General features: G+C 52.4%; 2 protein-coding genes across 4 annotated transcripts in view; one reads left to right on the forward strand and one right to left on the reverse strand.

Moving 5' to 3' along the window:
* The first annotated feature begins 454 nt into the window (after window positions 1-454).
* On the forward strand, window positions 455-12,421 carry Htr6 (5-hydroxytryptamine receptor 6). The gene is made up of 3 exons (XM_042688739.1): window positions 455-1,190; window positions 11,669-11,827; window positions 11,975-12,421. Exons 1-3 carry the CDS (start codon window positions 477-479, stop codon window positions 12,416-12,418), a joined length of 1,317 nt encoding a protein of 438 aa, XP_042544673.1. The 5' UTR covers window positions 455-476; the 3' UTR covers window positions 12,419-12,421.
* Window positions 12,422-14,458: 2,037 nt separating this feature from the next.
* Window positions 14,459-23,658, reverse strand: part of Tmco4 (transmembrane and coiled-coil domains 4) — a 65,576-nt gene continuing 56,376 nt past the window's right edge. For all 3 annotated transcript variants that reach the window (XM_042688731.1, XM_042688730.1, XM_042688729.1), the window contains 3 exons: window positions 22,452-22,569; window positions 21,499-21,616; window positions 14,459-15,461 (listed from right to left, as the gene is read on the reverse strand). In XM_042688731.1, the coding sequence (XP_042544665.1) occupies window positions 15,111-15,461; window positions 21,499-21,616; window positions 22,452-22,569 (587 nt within the window). In that variant the 3' untranslated portion in view covers window positions 14,459-15,110. The remainder of the gene's footprint in view (window positions 15,462-21,498; window positions 21,617-22,451; window positions 22,570-23,658) is intronic.

A 23,658-nucleotide genomic window follows, 5' to 3' on the forward strand; every position in this document is an offset into this window, starting at 1 on the left:
CGGCTTCGGGGCCACCAAGCTGCCACCCCGCAACGTGACGGCTTCCGGGAGCGCGCGCCCACGCGCCCACCCTTCGCTGGGAGCCTGCTTCGGTCCGGGGTGGGAGGCGCCGCAGCACCGCCCACCTCCACCTTCCCCGGACTGCGCCCCTAGAAGGCCCGGCGCACCCCGTCCTGCCGTGGGCCACCCGCCCCGGGGGTGGGGAGGGCCGGGCGCACATCGCACCCCGTCCTAACTTTCTGCCACCTGCTGTCCAGGTGCCCCCCCCAACTTCCCCCCGGCGCTCCATGGGTCCCCGCCCCACCCCCGGGGGCGCCCATGTAACCCCTGCCCGCCCTCTCCGGGCCGCCGCCGCGTCCCACGACCCCCGTCTCAGCCTCCATTCCCCTCCAGGGCCGTGCTCAGCCTCGACGTCCACCCCGTCCTCCTGCCCGCCACGTCTGGGTCCCCTCTCCCTCCCCGCTCCCCCAGGCCCCATGGTCCCCGAGCCGAGCCCTGCCAACAGCAGCACCCCGACCTGGGGGTCGGGGCCACCGACGGCCCCGGGGGGCAGCGGCTGGGTGGCGGCCGCGCTGTGTGTGGTCATCGCGCTGACCGCGGCGGCCAACTTGCTGCTCATCGCGCTCATCTGCACGCAGCCCGCGCTGCGCCACACGTCCAACTTCTTCCTGGTGTCGCTCTTCACGTCCGACCTGATGGTGGGGCTGGTGGTGATGCCGCCCGCCATGCTGAACGCGCTGTACGGGCGCTGGGTGCTGGCGCGCGGCCTCTGCCGGCTCTGGGCCGCCTTCGACGTGATGTGCTGCAGCGCCTCCATCCTCAACCTGTGCCTCATCAGCCTGGACCGCTACCTGCTCATCCTCTCGCCGCTGCGCTACAAGCTGCGCATGACGCCCGCGCGCGCCCTGGCCCTCATCCTGGCCGCCTGGAGCCTCGCTGCCCTCGCCTCCTTCCTGCCCCTGCTGATGGGCTGGCACGAGCTGGGCCGTCCGCGGCCACCCACCCCGGGCCAGTGCCGCCTGCTGGCCAGCCTGCCCTTCGTCCTTGTGGCCTCAGGCCTCACCTTCTTCCTGCCCTCGGGTGCCATCTGTTTCACCTACTGCAGGATCCTGCTGGCTGCCCGCAAGCAGGCTGTGCAGGTGGCTTCCCTCACCACCGGCATGGCTGGCCAGGCCTCGGAGACGCTGCAGGTACCTGGGGTGTGCTGGGAGCTCCGGTCTCTCTCAGGGTGGGTGGGTGAGGGACAAGCAGCCATTAGGGGCCTCCTGGGTGTCCATCCTATGATTAAATTTTTTTTTTTTTTTTTTTTTGCCAGTCCCAGGGCTTGAACTCAGGGCCTGGACACTGAGCTTCTTTTGCCCAGGCTAGCACTGTATCACTTGAGCCACAGCACCACTTCCAGCTTTTTCTGTTTATGTGGCAGGGAGGAATCGAGCCCAGAGCTTCATGTATGCTACTACTAAGCCACATCCCCAGCCCTCCTATGATCTCTTGAGCCTCTTGGCAGGGAAGTTCTACCTGACACCTTTCTTTGGAATTCCAGCCAGTGCTTGGCTGTCCATGCAAGAGGTGGGGCAGGAGGCTAAGGTGAAGCGGGGCCATAGTGCAGCTCAGCCCTCTGCATTTCCCCCTCCTGGCCTTCCCCAAGATGGCACAGGCCCATCACAGCCTCACACCAGGACATAGAGAAAGTGTTTCTCTTTTATTTATGGCATGCTCTACCCAGACCTGCTGGTTCTATCTTCTAAGGAGATAACCATCTCCACTGTGACCTTCCTAACCCATGTTCTGGTCAACGCCTCTATGGCTTACAGTCTTGGCACCCTTACTGTACATTTTCTACACAGGAGCTGGAGATTGCGCTCTTGGAGGTTCGCGCATGCACTCAATCACTTGAGCCACATTCTCCAGCCTTTTGACTTGTATCATGATTTTGAGATAGGGTCTAACTTTGCCTAGGTGGCCTCTAACTTTCCACCTTCCTCCACCTCCCAAGTAGATGGGATTATAGCAACAGTAGTCACGCCAAAAAAGAAACTAGAGCAGTTTTTTTTTTTTTGTTTTGTTTTGTTTTTGGGTCCGGTCATGGGGCCTGAACTCTGGGCCTGTGCACTGTCCCTCAGCTCTTCAGCTCAAGGCTAGCACTCTACCACTTGAGCCACAGCACCACTTCCGGCTTTTTTCTTTTTGCTTATGTGGTGCTGAGGAATGGAACCCAGGGCCTCAGGCATGCAAGGCAAGCGCTCTACCACTGAGCCAACTTCCCAGCCCCAACTAGAGCAGTTTTTAATTTTTTTTTTTTTTAAATTTTGGTACTGGGCTGGGAAGGTGGCTCAGTAGTAGAGCGCTTGCCTTGAATGCTCAAGGCCCTGGGTTCGATTCCTCAGCACCACATAAAAAAAAAGCCGGAAGTGGCACTGTAGCTCAGGTGGTAGAGCACTAGCCTTGAGCTGAAGAGCTGAGGGACAGTGCCCAGGCCCAGAGTTCAGGCCCCATGACCGGACCCAAAAAAAAAAAAAAAAAATTTTGGTGCCATTCCTGGAGTTTGAACTCGGTCTGGGTATTGTCCCTTAACTTTTTTTTTTTTGTTCTAGCCTGGTGCTCTACCACTTGAGCAACAGCTCCACTTCCAGCTTTTTGGTGAATTGGAGATGAGTCCCACAGAGTTTTCTGCCTAGGCTAGCTTTGACCCATAATCCTCAAGCTCAACCTCCTGAGTAGCTAGGATTACAGGCGTGAGCCACTGGTGCCTGGCTTGTACAGCAAATATTTGAAGAAAGGCTATTGTGTTGGTTCCTTGCTGTTAACCTCACTGCATTCAAAATGTGGCCTCAGGATCCCTCCTTGCTTACACCTGCAATCTCCCTGCCTCCCCTCTTCCAGTCATGGGCCCTTCAGATGGAGATTGACCAGGCCTGAGCTCTTGGAGGATGACAGGTGTCCTGGGGTCATGGGATGGTTGGGGACTTGGCTGGGAAGCAAAAGCCTGACTGTTTTGCAGCCTCCTGGCTGTGTCCCAGAGCAGCTGAGCCATCACACCCATCAGTGAGGTCTGAGCTGCATCGGTTTCCAATTTATTGCACATTTTTCTTATGTTTTCTTAGTTTTTTCAATTACTTTATTTATTGTCCGTTGTGGAGTTTGAACTCATGGCCTGGGTGCTGTCCCTGAGCAGTTTTGCTCAAGGCTAGTGTTCTACCACTTGGAGCCACAGTGCCACTTCTGTTTTTCTGGTGGTTAATTGGAGATAAGAGTCTCACAGATTTTCCCGCCTGGGCTAGCTTTGAACCTTGATTCTCAGATCTCAGTCTCCTGAGTCGCTAGGATTACAGGCATGAGCCACTGCACCCTGCTCATTTACTTTATTTCAGGCTTCTTTTCTTCCTTTTGTTGGGGTAGGGGAAGTACTTGGGTTTGAACTCAGGATTTCAAGGTTGCCTGGCTTACTCACTCAGCTTACTCTATTACTTGAGCCACACCTCCAGACTAGCTCTTTGCTGTTATTTTGGAGGTGAAGTCCCACAAGACTTTTCTGCCCAGGCTGGCTTCAACTCACAATCCTTTGAATTTCAGCTATAGGACTATGGTCATAAGCCCTCCCTCTTTCCCTCTTTTCCTCCTTTTCCTCCCCTCCCTCCCTCCCTCCCTCCCTCCTTCCCTCCCTCCCTCCCTCCCTTCCTCCCTCCCTTCCTTCCTTCCTTCTTTCCTTCCTTCCTCATTTTTTTGGGTAGTCCTAGGGTTTGAACTCAGTGTCTCTCACTTGGTAGGCATGAGTTCCCACACTTGAATCACTCTCCTGACATTTTAGCTATAAGTTATTTTTGGAATAGGGTCACAAGTTTTTTCCTGGGCTGACCCAAACCTCAATCGAATGGGTACTGCAACACCCAGATATTCATAAGATGGAGTCTCACTAGCTTTTTGCTCTGACTGGCTTCCAACAAGAGCCAGCTCTGCTCTGAGTATCTGGGATTACAAGCATGTACCACTTTGCTTGGGTGAAAACCCAGATCTCTCTCTTGTGTGAATTTTCTCATATCAAAGGCCAGGTAACTCCTCTCAGGAAGTTCATAAAATGGGTGAGCTATAGCAGGTATTTGTGCCTCAAGCAGATCATATGCAGTGGCTCAGAGGAGCTGTGATTTATTGATTTATTTCTCACTCATTGTAGGGAGTGAAGATCACCCTGTGTTCTTGCAAAGATCTTTTTTCTTTTTTTTCCTGTGCTGAGGCCAGAACCAGGACTTAAGTGCATTCTCTGCTGACCATTGAGCTACACCCTCAGCCCCTGTTTTCTTTTCTTTTTTCTTTTTTTGCTAGTCCTGGAGCTTGAACTCAGGGCCTGGGCACTGTCCCTGAGCCTCTGTTTGCTCAAGGCTAGCACTCTACCACTTGAGCCACAGTGCCACTTCCAGCCTTTTCTGTTTAGGTGTTGCTGAAGAATTGAACCCAGGGCTTTGTGCATGCTAGGCAAGCACTCTACTGCTCAGCCACATTCCCAGCTTCAGCCCTTGGGTTTTTGTAAAGAACAAAGTGAGCCCCCCCCCCCCCCATTCCGCCCTAGGACCTTTATCTTTCTAGCTCTTCAACCACCACCCCAAGCTCACAATGAAATGATTCTTACCATTTTCTTTGAATTATATCACTTTGTCTTTTAATTTCCATGATTTGGTTTGGAAAGGAAACCTCACATCCTTTCCAGAAATAGAAAATCTGTATCCCTTGCCACAGGTAGCTGGTGATGCTACCTGTGCAATTTCGGGCAAGTTGGAGGTGTCCTGGCTGTGTCTGAAATGTGCTTGGTGAGGCTGGGTGACATAGCACCTGGCTTTGCCTTTAAAAGTAGAGTTGTTGGGCTGGGAAGGTGGCTCAGTGGCAGAGTGCTCGCCTTGCATGCATGGGGCGTTCCAGCCCCACAACCAAAAAAAGAAAAAAAAGAGTAGAGTTCTTAAACCAGAAGCTGGTGACTTATGCCTTGTAATCCTAGCTACTAAAATCTAAGAGTTGCTATTCAGAGCCAGCCTGGGTAGGAAAGTCTGCAACTCTTTATCTCCAATTAACATCAAGAACTCTGTAGTGGAGCTGTGGCCCAAACGGCAGAGCACCAGCCTTGAGTGAAACAGCCTAGTGAGAGCAAGAGATCGTGAGTTCAAGCCCTCGTACTGGCACACAGACAAACAAACATAGACACACACAAACAAACATAGTAGGAGTGTTAAGAGTAGCAGAGTAGCAGCTCACCGGCTTCCTGTTGGCAGAGGGCTGGAGGAGAGCTTGGGACTCACGTTCGCTCTGTGATCCCCTTATTTCATGAACATAACCCTAGCACCTAAAACATCTCCATTCCCACACTAGGCTCACATTCTGAGAAGCTGGCTGGTCTGTGAGGTGGGGATTGGTGAGGCTAGGAACCCGGTTTCCAACTCTGTTGGAACAGCCAGTGCCCTGAGACCAGGATCAAACCAGAAGACCCTGGCCCCAAAGCCTGGGGTGTTCACAGCTGCAGCCCCATGTGTCAGACACCAAGACAAGCCTCGTAATTCCCCAGACAGCCACTGAGGTAAGGGTAGTGTGTGACAGATAGGGAAATGGAGGCTCAGAGCCATCACATGTGGCCTGCCCAGAACTGCATAGCTGATAGGTGAAGGTTAAGTTCAGATCGGTCAAGACCTTGGTCTGAGTCAGAACATCACCTTAAGGGCCATGATGCCACGTCCCTTTATTTCTCTGTTTTCTGGGTCGCGATTTGTCTCAGGTTTTCTTGCTCCTGGCTGGCACGCCACTGCACGAGCCACGCCCACTCTGTTTACCTAGGGAACTTCCAAGTGCAGGGATTTCCCGACTGTCACATCTGCCTGTAAGCTGCTAAGTTATTATGTAAGCGATGTTTCTCTCAGGGTCAGATGCTTTGTCTTGAGACTGGACCACCACTGACTTTATTCTCCACAACTCCCACCAGACCTTCCCACCATCCTCAGGGGCTTAGAGCTTAGAGCTGGGGCTGCAGGGGAATCCTGTGGGGTAAATGTGAGATCGTATTAAGGCAGGTGTGTGTGTATGTGTGTGTGTGAGAGACAGAGAGAGAAAGAAAAAGAAAGAAAGAAAGAAAAGAAAGAAAGAAAAGAAAGAAAGAAAGAAAGAAAAAGAGAGAGGGGGGTATTAGCCCCCCTCAGCCCTTGGGCAATTCCGGAGGGCCAAAGGCCCGTTAAGCAGCATCAGGGGGCAATGTGGATGTTCAGCCTGATTGACAGGGAGGAGTTGGAAGGTCCAGCCAGAGGTGGCCACCATCTCTTCAGCTTCTCCTGGTCTCCACCTCTGGCATGTCTCTCTGGTCCCTAACCCTCTCCTCACTGTACCTCATCTTCCTCCCCTTACTCAGCTCTATCTGTCCCCATTCTTTCCCTCTGTGATCCCTTGCTCTCTCCTCTGCTTCTTTCTCCCCCCTGCCCCTCCTCCTCCTCCTCCTCCTCCTCCTCCGTTTCCCCTCCTCCCACCCCCTGCACCCTCTCTCACTCCATCATCATGTCTCAGTGTGATACAGCTTCTCTCCATCTCTGTCCCTCCTCCTCCATCACAGAAATATCTCTGTGGGGGAGGCCACAGGGTGTCTGTGCCATGCTGAAAAGGCTTGGCTGCCGCTTGGAGGCAGTGAGCTGGGCCTCCAGGCCAAGAGCAGGAGCTGGGTGTCTGCTGGTCAGAGTTCAAGTCTTGCCTGTTCTTTGTCCCAGCTCTGTGTCCCAGGACCACAGATAGCTACCCCAGGAGGCTTTTTGAAGACTCCATGAGATGATATACTTGAAGGCCCGGGCATACAGGAGTACACAACACATAGTTGTTTCTCCCCTTTCTTCTTGGTGGTAAAATACACAGTTGTAGGTGTGCCCCCTTTTATTGGGGGAAGAAACCCCACCACCCTGGCTGGCACTGGTAGCATTGCCAGTATCAGTGAGCTAAATACACCACTTACACTGTACCTACTGCGAGCCAAGAACTAGTCTAATAGTTTTGTATCTTCTTATTTAATCCTTAATATACTCCCAAAGGTAGTTGCTGGTTGTTTTTGTTTTGGTCCTGGGGCTTGAATTCAAGGCCTGAGTTTTTTCCCTGAGTTTCTTTTGCTCAAGGATAGAGCTCTACCACTTGAGCTCCACTTCTGGCTTCTTTTGGTAATTTATTAGAGTTAAGAATCTCATAGACTTTCCTGCCTGGGCTGGCTTTGAAGCACAATCCTCAGATCTCAGCTTCCTGAATAGGATTACAGGCATGAGTCACCGGCACTGGGCCAGGATCATACCTTTTTAAATGGCATAAGGAAATATGTCCAGTACATTTTTTTGTGCTGACCTTGGGGCTTGAACTCAGAGCCTTAACACTGTTCTTGAGCATTTTTGCTCAAGGCTGGCCATGTACCACTTGAGCCACACTTCCACCTTTTTGGTGGTTAATTGGAGATAAGGGTCTTATAGCCTTTCTGCCTGGGCTGGCTTTGAACTACAAGCTTCAGATCTCAGCTCGCTAGGACTACAGGTGTGAGCCACTGGCCCCTGGTTTAAGTACATTTAATTTTATTTCATTTTAGACTGGGGATAGAACCCAGGCCTTGAGCTCTACCACTAAGATATGTTGTAGCCCAACAAAGTACACTATAAACATTTACAGTAAAATAATGGATCCATTGAATTCTGTCCCATCAGCTCCAAGGCACAGGTACACTCCACACAGCCCTTCTTCTGTATGTTTTCTTATTTGTAGCAAGACCTAAAGAAACTTAGTGCTTTGCTCTGTGTCCTTTTTTTGGCAGTACTGGGCTTTGACCCAGGGCTTCCTGCTTTTCTCAGCTTGCTTGCTCAGGCAATGCTCTGCCATTTGAGTCACATGTCCAGCCCGACGTTTTGTTGATTGTTTTGGAGATGGAGTCTTACCAACTTTTTGGCCCAGGCTGGCCTCTAACCTTGATCCTCTTGAGTAGCTAGGATTACAGGCGTGGGCCACTGGCACCCAGTTCTGTTTTATTTTCTTTCTCCTGTGGTAGTGGGCATCGAATCTGGGACCTGGAGCAGGCTAGGCAAGTGCTCTACCACTGTGCTGTGGCTCCCTCAACCTGGAGTTATTCTTGGATTTAAGATGAGACAGAATCTGCAATTGCCTTTACTCCTTCTCTGGAGCTGCTGCCCTGAGGATCTCTCCAATTCCTCCTGCTACCCCAGCACCCAGGCCTCTGGCAGGAGCAGGAATGTCTCTTTCCCCCTGTTTCCCCTGGTCCACCAGAGGAACACCTTTTTTTTTGGGGGGGGGGAGTCTGGTCATGGGGCCTGAACTCTGGGCCTGGGCGCTGTCCCTCAGCTCTTCAGATCAAGGCTAGCGCTCTACCACTTGAGCCACAGTGCCACTTCCGGCTTTTTTCTTTTTGCTTATGTGGTGCTGAGGAATGGAACCCAGGGCCTCAGGCATGCAAGGCAAGCGCTCTACCACTGAGCCACCTTCCCAGCCCCAGGAACACCTGTTTTTGTGTGTGCCATTCCTGGGGCTTGCACTCAGGGCCTGGAAACTGTCCCTGAGCTTCCTTTGCTCCAAGCTAACACTCTACCACTTGAGCCACAGTGCCACTTTCGGCTTTTTCTGTATATATGGTACTGAGAAATTGAACCCAGGGCTTCATGCATGCTAGGCAAGCGCTCTCCCACTAAACCACATTCCCAGCCCAGAGGAACACCTTTATCACTCGAATCTTCTAGAAATGGTTATCTCCTTGCCCATATTTTCTGTCCCCATCAATGGCAGCCAGTTGATGTAGTGGCAGGTTTTAGGAGATCCCTCGGGGAAGCAGGAGCCTCTCCCTCCAGGTAGATCCTGGGTCACAGACACTGCATGAAGTCCACCTGGAGGGGAGGGGAGAGGATGAGAGAGGCAGATGAGATCTATCTCTCTGCTGACTTGGGAGCAGACTTGGAGGGATTGTGTCTGTGGGGGTGGAAGGGTGGAACAAACCCATCCTGTAACTGTGGAGCCTGAGCTACTGCATGGTGAGTCAGAGTATCTATCCTGCTGTCTGTGCTGATCCCAGGAGGCCAGAGATTCTACCGGGATGACAGGACCCCAACATTGTCTGGTCACCCTTACCTTACACACTTGTTGCTGAACCCACATCAGGGCAAGCAAGGCTTTAACTCTCTCTGTGTGTCAGGCTCCGAGCATTCAGTCCGAATCCATAGACTCTGTCAGCCACCTATGGTGTCTCCCATTTTATAGATGTGGACGTAGAAGCATTCTCAACTTCACAGTGAGTGTCAGAGTCATGGTGTTACGCCAGATCGCCTGTCCCAAGAGCCCCGGTATTGCCTCTATACAAATCCACCTCCACTAAGATGGAGGGAGACAGCCAGACTGTGAATTCTCCCTTGCTATCTATATATGAAGATTTCATTAGGGTACATATATGAAGACACTGGAACTACAGGGTGTACATTGTAACTTTCCGCTTTCCAGACCTCCAACTCCTTAGTCCTGTGGAAAGAAGCGGGGATTTCAGCACCTTGGACAGGCACCAGCTCTGGGCATGGAGGCTGCTGGGAGAGGAGGGGGGAGGAGCCGGTGGAGGGAGGGCTCAGCCAGGAGTGAGCTGGGGGTGTTGGCTGTGAAGCTGGCTTGAAGGCCCTGACAAATCTTCACTTGGCTGCCTCCACCCCCTCTCCATCTGCAAGGGTTGCTGGGAAACTGGGTCCCTTCCTGCCTCCTCTGACCCCACACGCGTCCTGCCTCCGGCTGCTTTCAGAAACAAAACTGTGCTGTCATACAACTTAGGGAAGGATTTGGGTATGTGGACCCCCTGATTTTCCCCAGTCGAAGTGTGTTCCAAGGCAGCACCCACCCCCTCTGCGTGTCTGCACATGACACTTAAACTGTAGTTGTAGGTGGCTGTCACTTTTTTTTTTACACGGATCTAGGAACATCTAAATCAGTTTTAACACATGGTCTGTGGAGGACCTTCATACTCCAGCTCTCATGGCTTCTTAGATGCTCTGGACCCACAAGTGTAGCACATTCCCCCCCCCCCCCTCCATGCACATGCATGTACATGTGCTTGGGTATGTGTATAGTTTTTTTTGGGCAATATGAGGATTTAAACTTAGGGCTTGTTGGTTGCTAGGCAGAACAATCATTCAAGCTCTGCCCCCTTTTTCAGATAGGGTCTCACACTTTTGCCAGGGTGCAGCTTCATACTGTGATTCTTCAGCCTGAGTACCTAGTGACCTCAGAAGTTCAATCCTCCTCTATCTCTGCCTCCCAAGTAGCCAGTATTACAGGCTGGAACCACTTCACTTGGCTGTACCTGATTTTATAAATATTGTATTTTTGTCGGTCGTGGGGCTTGAACTCTGGGCCTGGGTGCTGTCCCTCAGCTCTTCAGCTTAAGGCTAGTGCTCTACCACTTGAGCCACAGTGTCACTTCAGGTTTTCTGAATGGTTTATTGGAGATAAGAGTCTCATGGTCTTTCCTGCCTGGGCTGGAGATCCTCGGATCTCATCCTCCTGAGTAGCTAGGATTACAGGTGCGAGCCACCGGCGCTAGGCGAGATGTTTTTTTTAAAGTGGTCAAGAAGTATGACCATCCAGTTGGAGAGCCTTTACGTGTTTGGGAATTGCTGATTGGCAGCTGGCACTTCCTTTCCCCCTCATTGTCTGCCTCCTGCTGTCCACATGCAACATGGAGATGCCTTGCAGTCCATGACAGAACTGAGTCCTGAAATGCCAAGGCTACTACTGTCCCTAGCAATCCATAAAAGATTGAATTGCACTTGTTTTTTTTTTTTTTTTGCTGGTCGTGGGGCTTGAACTCAGGGCCTGGGTGCTGTCCCTATGCTTCTTTTGCTCAAGGCTAGCACTCTACTTGAGCCACATTGCCACTTCTGACCTTTTCTGTTTATGTGGTACTGAGGAATCGAGCCCAGAGCTTCATGCATGTTAGACAAGCACTCCACCACTGAGGCATATTCCCAGCCCCACGCATTGGTTTTGTGTGTGCATACATTCTCAGAAAAAAAAGAAAAAAATCATTTCTATTTTGTGAAGCATGAGAACAATTGTTCAGGTCAACCATTATTCCAAAATACAGAGAGGGCAAATCTATTTACAAACAAATAACTCAGCTCTGGAGAGCATCGGGTCCTCTTTAGTCGTTTAGTTCAAGTGTAACTGATTCCTGAAGTGCCTGTAGGCTTTGTAGGTGCTGTGGCGTCTGTGGAGCGCTGGCTTTGTAGGGTGGGCTGTTCTCTGACCTCTCCTCTGGGGTGCTGTTGCTTGACCTTACTGCCCTGACGGGAGCTCCTTGCAAGATGGCCAGGCCAGGTTGGGAGTTGGTGTGGGACTACGATCAAGGCTCAGATCCAGGTTTGAGACTGAGTCTGAGACTGGTTCTGGAAGACTCCAGGCCACGTGGTAGGTGTCAGGATTTCGGTCAGGACCATGGTCAGTACCGAGCTTACTGCTGGTGTCAGCAAATGCTCTGGAGCCTGGGTCAATTCAATTCAGCTTGGCATCAGTGTCAAGTCTCAGTCTAGGGGCTGAGTCGCACTCCATTAACTGCTAGTATTACGATTCTGTCTAGAATGAGGGTCAAGGTTCCTTCTCTGGCTAGGATCAGTGACTCATGTGGCCTTCCTTTCCACAGGTCCCCAGAACGCCACACCCTGGGGTGGAATCCGCTGAGAGCAGGCGCTTAGCGACCAGACACAGCAGGAAGGCCTTGAAAGCCAGCCTGACCCTGGGCATTCTGCTCAGCATGTTCTTTGTGACTTGGCTGCCCTTCTTTTTGGCTAACATTGCTCAGGTAACGCCACAGCCTGGGGTAAGATGTATCCAAGCCTCAGGTGTGGGGAGGGGAGAGGGTCTGTCTCTTCTCTTCCACACTGGGTAGGCTGGGCTGGGTCCCTGCCCTGGGGTCAGGTGGGACTTGTTCTCCCTCCTCCCCCTCCAGGCTGTGTGTGACTGCATCTCCCCAGGCCTCTTCGATGTCCTGACTTGGCTGGGGTACTGTAACAGCACCATGAACCCTATCATCTACCCACTTTTCATGCGGGACTTCAAGCGGGCCTTGGGCCGGTTCCTGCCGTGTCCCCACTGTCCCCAGGAGCTCCGGGCCAGTCCTGCCTCTCCTTCCATGCGGACCTCTCACAGTGGCGCCCGGCCAGGCCTCAGCCTGCAGCAGGTGATGCCGCTACCCCTGCCACCAGACTCCAACTCCGACCCAGACTCAGGTGGCTCCTCAGGCCTGCAGCTCACTGCCCAGCTGCTGCTGCCTGGAGAGGCCCCCCGGGACCCCCCGCCAACTACCAGGGCTGCCGCAGTGGTCAACTTCTTCGATCTTGATCCAGTGGAGCCTGAGCTGCGGCTGCATCCTCTTGGCACCCCCACCAACTGACCACATCTGGAGCTGACCAGCAGGAGCAGGGGCCTGAAGCCTTGGCTAACTCCTGGCCAAGGCCAGGTTGCTTGGGAGACATCTGAACTCCGGTGTGTGTGTGTGTGTGTGTGTGAGGCACTGAGTCAATTCCTTTAGCTGGAGATGTGTTTGACTCCATTGTCAACTTGGGGTTTTGTGCAGAGCAAGTTTGGAGGATTCTGGGTATGGGGCTGGGGCTCTGGGTTCTGAGTGATGGCAGTGCTGTGAACCTGTGTTGGCTTGACCAGCCCCTCCCCTGTGCAGGTGCTGGATGGTCTTGTCATCCCTGGGGGTTTATACGCATGCTCTTCTCTGCCCCACATCAATTGCTAAGCCAGAACTGTAAGGCAGCCCGGTCCCCGAGTGAATTTACGGCGTGTGTGCCACTACAGAAGTGCTAGCTGGGATGACCTTTCACCCTGAGGATGGCTTGCTGGGCTCTTAACTTGCCATCCGCTCAGGGTGTGTGTGTGTGTGTATGTGTGTTACTGAGAAGTGGCTTGGCCTGGGAATCAGGCAGGTCCCCTCAGTGCAGGGCCTGGCATAGATTTCTTAGCTTCTCTGAATTTTAGCTCATCTGTGAAATGGGGCCATAAGGCCACCTGGTAGTCTCACCTGGAAAATTAGGATGGTGTGTGTGTGTGTGTGTGTTGTGCAAAGCACCAGTAAGGGATTGGCAGGTGGCCTGTTCTATTGCTCTAATCCCTGGCCAGTCAGCCTGCTAGCTCAGACTTTGGGCCAAGGAAGAGTTATTTGTCTCCCCCTGTGCAGGGGATGGAACCTGGGGCCTGCATATGTTATGCCAGTGCTCTCCCCTGAGCCCATGTCCCAGGCCCACAGCACTTTCCTCAGCCCCCACTCAGATTCCTACATCTTGAGTCTGGTTCCCAGCTAGGTGTAGGTGGGTCCCTGCCACTCAGGGCCTGACTCAGCTCCCAACGTAGGCACAGGGGCAGAGAGCAGTGGTTGTTCAACCCCAGGGATGGGCTTTCCTCCCTGGGTTTCCTTAGAGCTGCTGGGGTTCAATTCAGGCCCCGTCTGGCCTCCTCTACCCTTCCCTGAGGTCAGTGAGGGAAAGGGGTCTGGCAGCAGCTTGAGTCAGCAGAGTTCAAGAGTCTCTGGCATGTGGTGGCTGGTGTGGACACAGGGGCCTTATTTTCCTGGGCAGCGGGAGGACTCTTGGTTCTTCACTTACCTTCCCTACGTTCCTTTCCAGCCCCAAGATATCTCTAAAGCCCTAAAGGCCCATCAACCCAGCTCCCCAGGGTCCTCTGCCCAAGGCTGGGCGCTGTCCTTGGTGCTGATCTGACTCAACTCAGCCCTGGCCGTTGGTGGCGGAAGGGCAGTCCATGGTGCTTGCTAGGGCTCCCCTGCCTCCAGGCTGCTGGAGGGGACTCTCAATAAACTAGTTGGAGGAAGTGATATGGCATGGACCGGATTCTGTTGAGGGAATAGAGGGGGCTTGGGAATCAGCTGGGCTGTGGGATGAGACCCTGGGCTCACGTGGCCTGTGCTCAGGTCTGGACTCGGCCCCTAATTTGCTTCCGGATGGCCCCAGTGTGCCATGCATGACATTGCATACATGTTTACAGAACGGATGAATGCATTTTTTTTTTTTTGTCAGTCGTAGGCCTGAACTTGGCCTGGGCACTGTCCCTCAGCTCTTCAGCTCAAGGCTAGCACTCTACCACTTGAGCCACAGTGCCACTTCTGGCTTTTTTCTTTTTGTTTATGTGGTGCTGAGGAATGGAACCCAGGGCCTCAGGCATGCAAGGCAAGCGCTCTACCACTGAGCCACCTTCCCAGCCCCGAGAATTTTGTTTTTGTTGTTGTTATTTTGTTTTTGTTACTGCACAAGGGTAGCGCTTTACCCCTTGAGCCACAGCTCTACTTCTGGCTTAATTTGAGACAAGAATATCATGGGCTTTCTTGCTGGGCTGGCTTTGAACCATGGTGCTCAGGTCTCAGCCTGTAAACACCCCTGTGTTTACTGCAGGATCCTTCCCATACCATCCACAATTACTACCAGGCCCAGTTCCCACTGTAGGGAACACTGACCAGCTCAGCATTTATTACGATTACGCCAAGGCCTACCACGCTGCTGCACAGCTTAGCATAGTGCTGTTCGTATCATGTCTGCAGAACTGCTGCTTCTGTCCTTGCGCAGTGCACAGCCTGCATAGCAGAACATGACCAAGCCAACTCACTCTTCTAAGAGCAGAAGATGCTGTCCCTTGGCTCCTGGGTCTGCTCTGTAGGTGCCCGTTGGTGGGGCCTGAGGCTGGCAGGCAGTGCTGGAGTGTGGATGGAAGTGAAGGCGGACCCCTGGCTTCACAGAACCCAGGGAAAGGAGGTGTGGCATGGGTGCCTCTAGATTCAAGAGAGACTCCCAGAGCTCTTGATGAACAGCCAGGCCCCACCACTGGGACTTCAAGTGCAGGAAGTCCAGGGCTGGATTGCAGTCCCAGGGCTCAAACGGAGACCTTGAAGGTCTCTGCCCTCACTTCCCAGAGAGGCCAGTGTTTTCCTCCATTTCTCTTCCTTCCAGTTCCTTTTCACCTCTGATTCCCTCTCCTGGGGAAAGGCACTTGTGGAAACCCTCCACCTGCTGAGGGGCGAGCACGATCTGCATAAGGACATCTGGAGGAGACACGCAGCTCCCTCACTGGGGTCAGTCCAGCCCTGGGCAGGGTCCCGGGGTCTCATGGGCACAGTCAGGGCAGCCCAGAGGGTTGGGGCTCACACCATGACTGCAGATATAGGAGTTCTCAGCTGGGCCAGCAGCAGCTGCAGGAAGGGGGTCCCCTTCAGGCTGGCCCAGCTCCGTGGACTTCTGGGATTGGCTGGAGTGGGTGGACATGGCCACTTCAGAGGGACCTGCTGCTGCCTGACTGGGGTCTTCTTGAAGGAGGCTTCCGGGAGCCAGCAGAAGCCCTTTCTCATCCCAACCTGGCTTGGTGCGGATGCCCACAGCCTTCAGGATGACGTCCATCTTCTTGGCATAGTCCAGGTGGCCGCTGACCTATGGGAGGACAGGAGTGAGAAGCATGGTGGTCGGGGGAGGGGCAGGGTTGCCAAGCTGAATTCACATCTTGGAATTCATTAAGAGGTGGGAGAGCTGGGCGCCAGTGGCTCACGCTTGTCATCCTAGCTACTCAGGAGGCTGAGATCTGAGGATCAAGGTTCAAAGCCAGCCCAGGGAGGAAAGTTTGTGAGACTCTTATCTCCAATAAACCACCAGAAAACCGGAGGTAGTGCTGTGGTTTAAGTGGTAGAGCTCTAGCTTTGAGCTGAAGAGCTGAGGGACAGTGCCCAGGCCCAGAGTTCAAGCCTCATGACTGACAAAAAAGAAACAAAAAGACAAACAATCTCCCCCCACCCCCAGCAAGAACAAGAGGTGGATGGATTAACGCTGGCATCAGGAGAGTGGGTTTGTTATAAAAGTGGTTCCTCTTTCCCTTGCCCTTTCTTCTGCTACAAGATGACCCAGCAGGAAGGCCCCAACAGATCAGAGACCAGTGCCAGGCCCTTGGACTTTGCGGCCTCTAGCTGAACGGATTTCTGCTCAGTGTAAACTCTCCAGACTCAAGTATTCTCTCATGGCAGTACAGATAGGCATGTGATGAAGCAGCGCTGTTACATGGTACTCCTTGATTCTCTTCAGGGGGAGGAAAAGGACTCTTGCCTCCCTTTTTCCTCTCTCCTGATGGCTGGAATGCAGACAGGATGGCTAGAGCTGGAGTGCCATCTTAGATCAGGAGTTGGCTGCTCTGGCCTGCATAACAAGTAGCCAGACAGAGTTTGGGCCCCTGAACCATCAAAGCAGCCCTTTACTGCCTCTCCTGGTGTCTTTAATGCAACAGAGTCAACGCTTGTGTGTTTCAGACACTTAGCATGGCTCTGAAACGTGGTCTTAAATTCCATGTAAAATAAGGACAAAGAACTTAGAAGTATCTGGGTGCTGGTAATTCACACCCATAATCCTAGCTACTGAGGAAGCTGAGATCTGAGGATTGATGTTCAAAGCCATCCTGGATAGGAAAGTCTGTGAGACTCTTATCTCCAATGCAACTACCAAAAAAAAAAAAGCTGGAAGTAGACTGTGGTTCAAGTGGTAGAGCACCAGCCTTGAGCAAAAAAGCTAAGGGACAGTGCCCAAGTCCCACATTCAAGCCCTAGTACTGGCAGAAAACAAACAACAAACAAAACTCTTAGAAGTGCCACTCTGTCAGAGAATAAAACTCCTTGCTTTGTGTGGGGATATGTCCATGAGTAAAAAGTTGGGGTGTAACTGCAGTGCCCCACAGCCTGAAATAATGAGCAATGCAGGACACATAGTAGGTCATTCATAGATCTTAACCACTAACTTTGCTGGCTGCTAACCGTAGATGAAGGAACTGAGCCACAGTGAACAAGGCAATCCTCAAGGGAAGACAGCTGGAACATGTCACAGCTAGAACTGGGGTCTAGGCCTGTTTCAAAAACCTGTTCTCTACAGAGAGAATCTGCTGGGGAGGAAAGACTTGGATCCTTCTCATTTTACAGATGAGGAAACAAGCCCAGAGAGGATGGGGGCCAGCTTTAATGACATACTGTGGAGGAAGAACAAAACTATGTGGTTTTTTTCCTGTTGAGTTGGAGATAAGCGTCTCATGGTTTAAACCTGAGCTGCTTTCAACTGTGATCTTCAGGTCTCAGCCTCCTCAGCAGCGAGGGTTGCAGATGTGAGCCACCTGTGCCGTGCTTCCGTATGCCTTCTTGAGATGCATGCCTAGCTCAGACCCATCCCCAAAATGGAGCCCTGAGATCTCCCTAGCAGTCTACAGAGTGGCTGTATGGGCCAAAGGTGTGTACAAGCCACAGCCTTCCTTTGAGTCCAAGAGAAAGGTTTTTATTTCAAAGGAGGGTGGGAGGACAGCAGGGAGTCTCTCCCTAGGAATCCTGGGAACCAAAGACTACTAGAAACAACCTATAATTCCATTTGAGCTACCAATCACTCTGAACTATTAAAAAAAAATTTTTTTTTGGGTCCGGTCATGGGGCCTGAACTCTGGGCCTGGGCGCTGTCCCTCAGCTCTTCAGCTCAAGGCTAGCACTCTACCACTTGAGCCACAGTGCCACTTCTGGCTTTTTTCTTTTTGCTTATGTGGTGCTGAGGAATGGAACCCAGGGCCTCAGGCATGCAAGGCAAGCGCTCTACCACTGAGCCACCTTCCCAGCCCCTCAAAAAAATTTTTTTTAAGAACACAAAGAGACAATCCCCTGTTGGGTTCTGTCATTTTCTCACCGCCAGAACTGGCCTGCCTCTTGTTCCTTTCCTTACAAATACGTTGAAAGAGTTTCCAAGATGACACACATACATCTGAAGGTCCAGATGCGGACAATGTCCTGGACAAGGTGTGTGGATTGGCTGTATGGGATCACAAACAGCCCATGTTCAAAGCTGTGTACTAGGTGCCAGTGGCTCATGCCTGTAAATCCTAGCTACTTCAGAGGCTGAGAGCTGAGGAAGCCAGCTGGAACAGAAAAGTCTGTGAGACTCTTAACTCCTAAACACCAGAAGCCAGTAGTATGCCAGCCTTGAGGAAAAAAAAAAAGGTCAGGGAATGTGCCTAGGCCCCGAGTTCAAGCCCCAGCACTGGCACAAAAAATAAAATAAAACACTTCCCTAGGCACATTGCTTGATTTGAGTTACTGACACACAAATTCAAGGGGCTGGTGGCAAGGTAATACATGCAAATCCAATGCACAGTTCCTAGCACTTAGCCGGTGCGTCTTCAGTTCTTTAGTTTTCTTAGAAGCGGAGGATGGAAGATAGGGAGTCACTAGGATGATCCATTTGGAAGTCCAAGATGGCTGCTTAAGCTCTAGACATTACATTTGACAGCCAGCCAACGGAAACTTCAGACCCATGGGGACAGTCATTGTCTCTTTAAGGACAAATGAGAGCTGGTGTCAGGGCTGGGTGGGAAGGGGCCACAGAGAAATTTGTAGTCACCTGCTGCAGGTGACTGCTGGTGGAGAGCCTACCGCCACCTGTCCCGGGACACACAGCCTGGTCTTCATGGCTATACCCTATAGGCCAGGTTTCAGCCAACCCTACTTCCTGGCTGCCATTCTGCACAAACCCAGTGGGGAGAAGTTGCTACCGGCACTCTAATTTTACAGTTAGCTGGAGGGAGGACAGGCATCTTTATTCGAATCAGTGACATGGCTGATACTGACTAACGATTTCAGCCTGTGAATCCCCCTGGCTGTCTTGCCGAAGTCTGCCTGTTGTCCAGGTGCACCCTGGTCCTCCCTGGTGTGGAAAGGTGGTTCATATGGTCCCTCACAGGTTAAGGACCCTCCCTGGGGGTGTCCCCATCTTTGGACACCTGGTGGCCCCACCTCTGGTCACCATGCAAACCCAGATCCCCATGAGTAGGAATGGACCTGGCACTTCCTATTTCCTGTGTGTGTGTGTGTTCCTGCCTGTCCTTTTTTTGCTTAGGCTAGTGCTCTATCACTTGAGCCACAGCTCCACTTCCATTTATTTTTGTGGTTAATGGTAGATAAGTCTCATGGACTTTCTTGCCTGGGGTGGCTTCAAACATTGATCCTCAGATCTCAGCCTCCTGAGTAATTAGGATTACAGGCATGAGCCACTTGTACCCAGCTATTTCTTCCTTTTCAAGAGACCTCAACTGCACCAAACCGAGGCTGTCACAGCCCCTTCTGCCTGTTCCAATGACCCCCTCCAAGCTTACAGGGCCCCTTGGTTCCTTTCACCTCTTGGGCCTCAGTTTCCCCTTCTGTAAAAGATGAAGATGTCCATACCACATGGGCTGCTGGGAGATTCCAGTGGGATGTGCTAAGGTCAGGTGCATGGACAGAGTTGAGGCGATGGGAAGGACACAGAGCGGTAGGAATGCAGGGGGGTTGCATGGCTGAGGGCACAGGCTCTGCAGCAGGTTCCCAGGTTGCTGGTCCCAGCCCTGTCATCCACATCCTCACAGTGGAACCACCTCGGGGAACAAATCTCCATGCAGGACAAAGCGCATTTCCTGACACCAGCAGCTGTTGCGGATACTTTTACTGCTTTGTACCAAGTCCTTTGCTGAGTTCTAATTTGCGTGTATGTGTGTGTGTGTGCGTGCAGGCACCTGTGCATGCTCGTACAGGGGCTGGAACTCAGGACCTCATGCTCTTGTTTCCGCTCCGCCCCCACCCACCTAAGACTGGTGCTCTACTACTTGAGCCACAGCTCCACTTCTGGCTTTTTTGAGGGTTAACTGGACATAAGAGTCTCTTGGACTTTTCTGCCCAGGCTGGCTTTGAACTTCCATCCCTAGACTTCAGCCTTTCTTGAATGGCTGCTGGTGCCCAGAGAAATGCTGAGCTCTAGAAGCCCGATGGCATCTCCTCTGGATATAGTCCTTCCCTGGGCCAGGGCCCCCCAGCAGCCTCACCCACTGGGCCCTGGGGTGGCAGAATCTCCCTGCCCCTCCCCCCCCTGCAATCATGAGAACCAAAAGTCAGGAATGCTGGCTGACCTTGGTCCCTTTGTTCACCCCAGGGATGACCTCTGTGACAGGGCAGGCGGGGAGATGGTGCTCTGTGGTCTGCTCGGAACTAGATTTCCAGGTAGCAAGATCTCCTGCAGCTGGGCTCCTCTGAGGCAAACAGGAGTGCCACACTCAGACGATGCTAATTACCTCTAATCACACGGTGGAGGGAAGGCCGTGCTACTAATGTGATAAAGAACTATTATTAGGCAGAAACTAGGGAGCTGCGTGTAGGAGCTCGGCTGAGGCGTGGGAGAGAGGCTGTCTGGCTCAGAGGCAGAGCTGAGCATGAGTAAAGCAGGGGAGAAGGGTTCGGTGAGGGCCCTACTGTGTGTAAGCATCTTCCTTGGGCTGCCCTGGGAGGTGTCTGCCTTTTTATAGAAAAAGAAACAGAGGCACAGGGAGAGAGCCAATCAAGGCCCCACAGCCAGCACACCAGTGCTTCAGTTCAGGATTCTAAGCCAGGCATCTCTAGGGCCAAAGCTGGGTGTTTCCCACAGCACCCCCTTCTCTGGGGCAGAGCTGATCATGCAAGGGGTTTGGGCATTCAAAGGAACTTTTTTTCTTTCTTTTTGCCAGTCTTGGGCTTGAACTCAGGGCTTGGGTGCTGTCCTTGAGCTTCTTTGTGCTTAAGGTTAGTGCTCTACCACTTGAGCCACAAAGCCACTTTCTGCTTTCGCTGAATAATTTATTGGAGATAGGAGTCTCATGGACTTTTCTGCCCAGGCTGGCTTTGAACCATGATCCTCAGATCTCAGCCTACTGAGTAAGATAGGATTATAGGCATGAGCCATCAGTGCCTGGCCAAAGGAACTTTCATAGAAAAGAACTTCCAGCTGTTTCTTTTATCCTTGATTCCTTTTTTTTAAAATTTATTTGTATTTCTTTTTTAATTTTTTGTCAGTCATCGGGCTTGAACTCTGGGCCTGGGCGCTGTCCCTCAGCTCTTCAGCTTAAGGCTAATATGCTACCACTTGAGCCACAGCACCACTTCCCGTTTTCTGGTGGTTTATTGGAGATAAGAGTCTCACAGACTTTCCTGCCCGGGCTGGCTTTGAACCCTGATCCTCAGATCTCAGCCTCCCGAGTAGCTAGGATGACAGATGTGAGCCACCGGCACCCTGCTTATTTGTATTCTTTTGGCATCACTGAGGTTCTCTGTCCTCTCTAAGCCTCAGTGTTCACATGTGAACCATGGGAGTTTTAATGCCTAGGATGGGCTCAGGGTGGAGCCAGGCACAGGTCCTCTGTCTCCACAAGAGACCTTGAACCTGATCCCTTCAAGCTGAAAAGCCTCACTTGCTAAGTGCTAGCAGTAAGAAGGGGGCCTTTTCTAAGCCTCAGTTTCCCCATCTGTGAAATGGGGACAGCAATTCTGACCAGGCAGCTGTGTGGGAGGATTGGAGCTGAGAAACAAAGGGGTGGGAACACAGCTGCAGAGGGAGGAGCCTTCCAGGTGCCTGTCTTCAGGGGCGGGGCACGGGGAGTCACTGGCCACTGGCTGGCACTCACCACAGAGGACAGATCCACGTTCTCCATCCTCCGGTCCTGCAGTAGCACGGGCTGGAGGCCTGCCACGTGGAGCTGCACAGAAGATGTACGGTACACGAAGCTCAGCAGCCAGTCTCCCCTAGGGGCAGAGAGAGGTTACATCAGTCTAAAAGGGAGTCTAGTGGGACCCAGGATCAGTAGCTGCTGATACTGGGAATCTGTCCCTGGCCAGGCGTGGTGGCAAGGGCTGGGCCCAGGCACTATGGAGGTTGCATGAGGCTGTCTAGTTTAGTCCCTGTTGGATCCCCAGAGCCAAGAATGGCGTCAGATACAGATACAGCAGATACAGATCTGTTGCCTGAACACTGAGTTTTGTTTTGTGATACTGGGTATGAACATGGGGTGACACACATGTAGGAAACACACACTCCGTTGCTGAGCTGTGGCCCAGCCTTATAGACTGAGTGAGCACTGGGAGGATGAGGAACTGGATCAACTTCTGACTAGCCTGGTGCCGGTGGTCACACTTGAAATCCTAGCTACTCAGGAGGCTGAGAGTTGAGGATCATGATTCAAAGTCAGCCCAGGGAGGAAAGTCTGTGAGACTTATCTCCAATTAGCAACTGCAAAATACCAGAAGTGGAGCTATAGCTCAGGTGGTAGAGCACCAGCCTTGTGTGATAAACTCAGGGACAGTGCTCAGGACCAGAGTTCAAGCTCCACTACTGGCACACATAGACACACTAAGGAAGGAAGGAAGGCAGGAAGGAAGGAAGGAAAGAAGGCAGGCAGGCAGGCCCAAACCCTGGGCATAGGCTGCTTTCATCTTCCTTCACTGTAAACGGCAAATAGCTGGGCTCCAGGGTTCAAAAGACCCCCCCCCCATTTTGGGCCCCAGCTTGTTTGTTCAGCAGCCCCCACTGAGGGTGTGGAAATTGCTGTCACCTCCCAAGGGCACACAGTTGTGGACTGACCTGCAGTAGCCATTGATGATCCGCCCAGACACCACCTTCCGGAAAGGCTCCCAGTGCTTGGGGTCTCCTTCTACGGGTGCCCCCAGCAGGACCACATCTTCAATGATGCCTTGGCAATCTAGAGAGAGACCCAAGAAAAGGAGGTCAGTGTCCCAGCCACAGGGGTCCTGGGATGGACTTTCCGATAGCCATGAAAGACATAATGTCACATGCCTGCATGCACATGTGCAGCACTGATCTACCTGGGCATGTGTCCCCCCCCCAGCCCCCAAATCACAGCAATGGGGCTTCCACTTCCTGGGGCCCAGACGCTGGTGAGACCCTCGAGTGACCATTCTTCCACCAGCTCAGAGTTCAGCTGGCTGAGGCCACCATCCAGACTATGTGGGAAACTTCAGCATCCCTGGGTCCAGCCAGGGATGGGGTAACCACACACGTGTACGGGGAACTGTTGTTCCAACAGTGCTAAGTAGTGTGGACCCAGGACACACCAACCGGGCCGCCAGCAGCTTTCTCAAGGGCAGCCACTACTGTGTTTTTTCTGCCCTAGGAATCTGGCCCTCCACTGGAGAGTGGCTTTGCAGTCTTGATGTAGCTGTCTGGGGGCCAGCACCCCCTTGTGGTCAGTATCTGCAACAGCAGCAAGCACTCAGCTCCAAGACTAACAGGGAAAACAGGAAAGGTTATTTTGTGAAGGAAGTAAGACTAGCAACAGAGCCTCATGCAACAATCCAGAGTAAGAGGCCCTGGGTTCCATCCCCAGCACAGAGAATGGAGGAGGATGGAGGGATGGGGACAGAGCTCTAGTGGTAGAGTGCCTGCCCATAGAGCACAGGCCTAGAGTTCAAATCTCAGTCCCGGTAAAAACAAAAACAAAATCACTCAGATCCTGCTTCTGTGTGCCGCAGGCTTCTCTCTGGGAACAGGTGATCTCTCTATCTCTCTCTGTCTCTCTCTGTCTCAGTCTCTCTCTCTCATCCTGGGGCTTGAACTCAGGGCCTGGGCATGAGCTGCTTTTGCTCAAGGCTAGCACTCTACCACTTGAGCCACAGTGCTACTACTTCAGGCTTTTTCTGTTTATGTGGTACTGAGGAATTGAACCCAGGGCTTCATGCATGCCAGGCAAGCACTCTACCACTAAGCTGTCTTCTCAGGCCTCTTTCTTTTTTTCTGTTTTTTTTTTTTTTTTTTTTTTTTTTGGGTCCGG

This window comes from Dipodomys spectabilis, unplaced genomic scaffold, assembly GCF_019054845.1.
Source record: "Dipodomys spectabilis isolate Male_0828 unplaced genomic scaffold, ASM1905484v1 ptg000118l, whole genome shotgun sequence".
Classification (NCBI taxonomy): Eukaryota; Metazoa; Chordata; class Mammalia; order Rodentia; family Heteromyidae; genus Dipodomys; species Dipodomys spectabilis.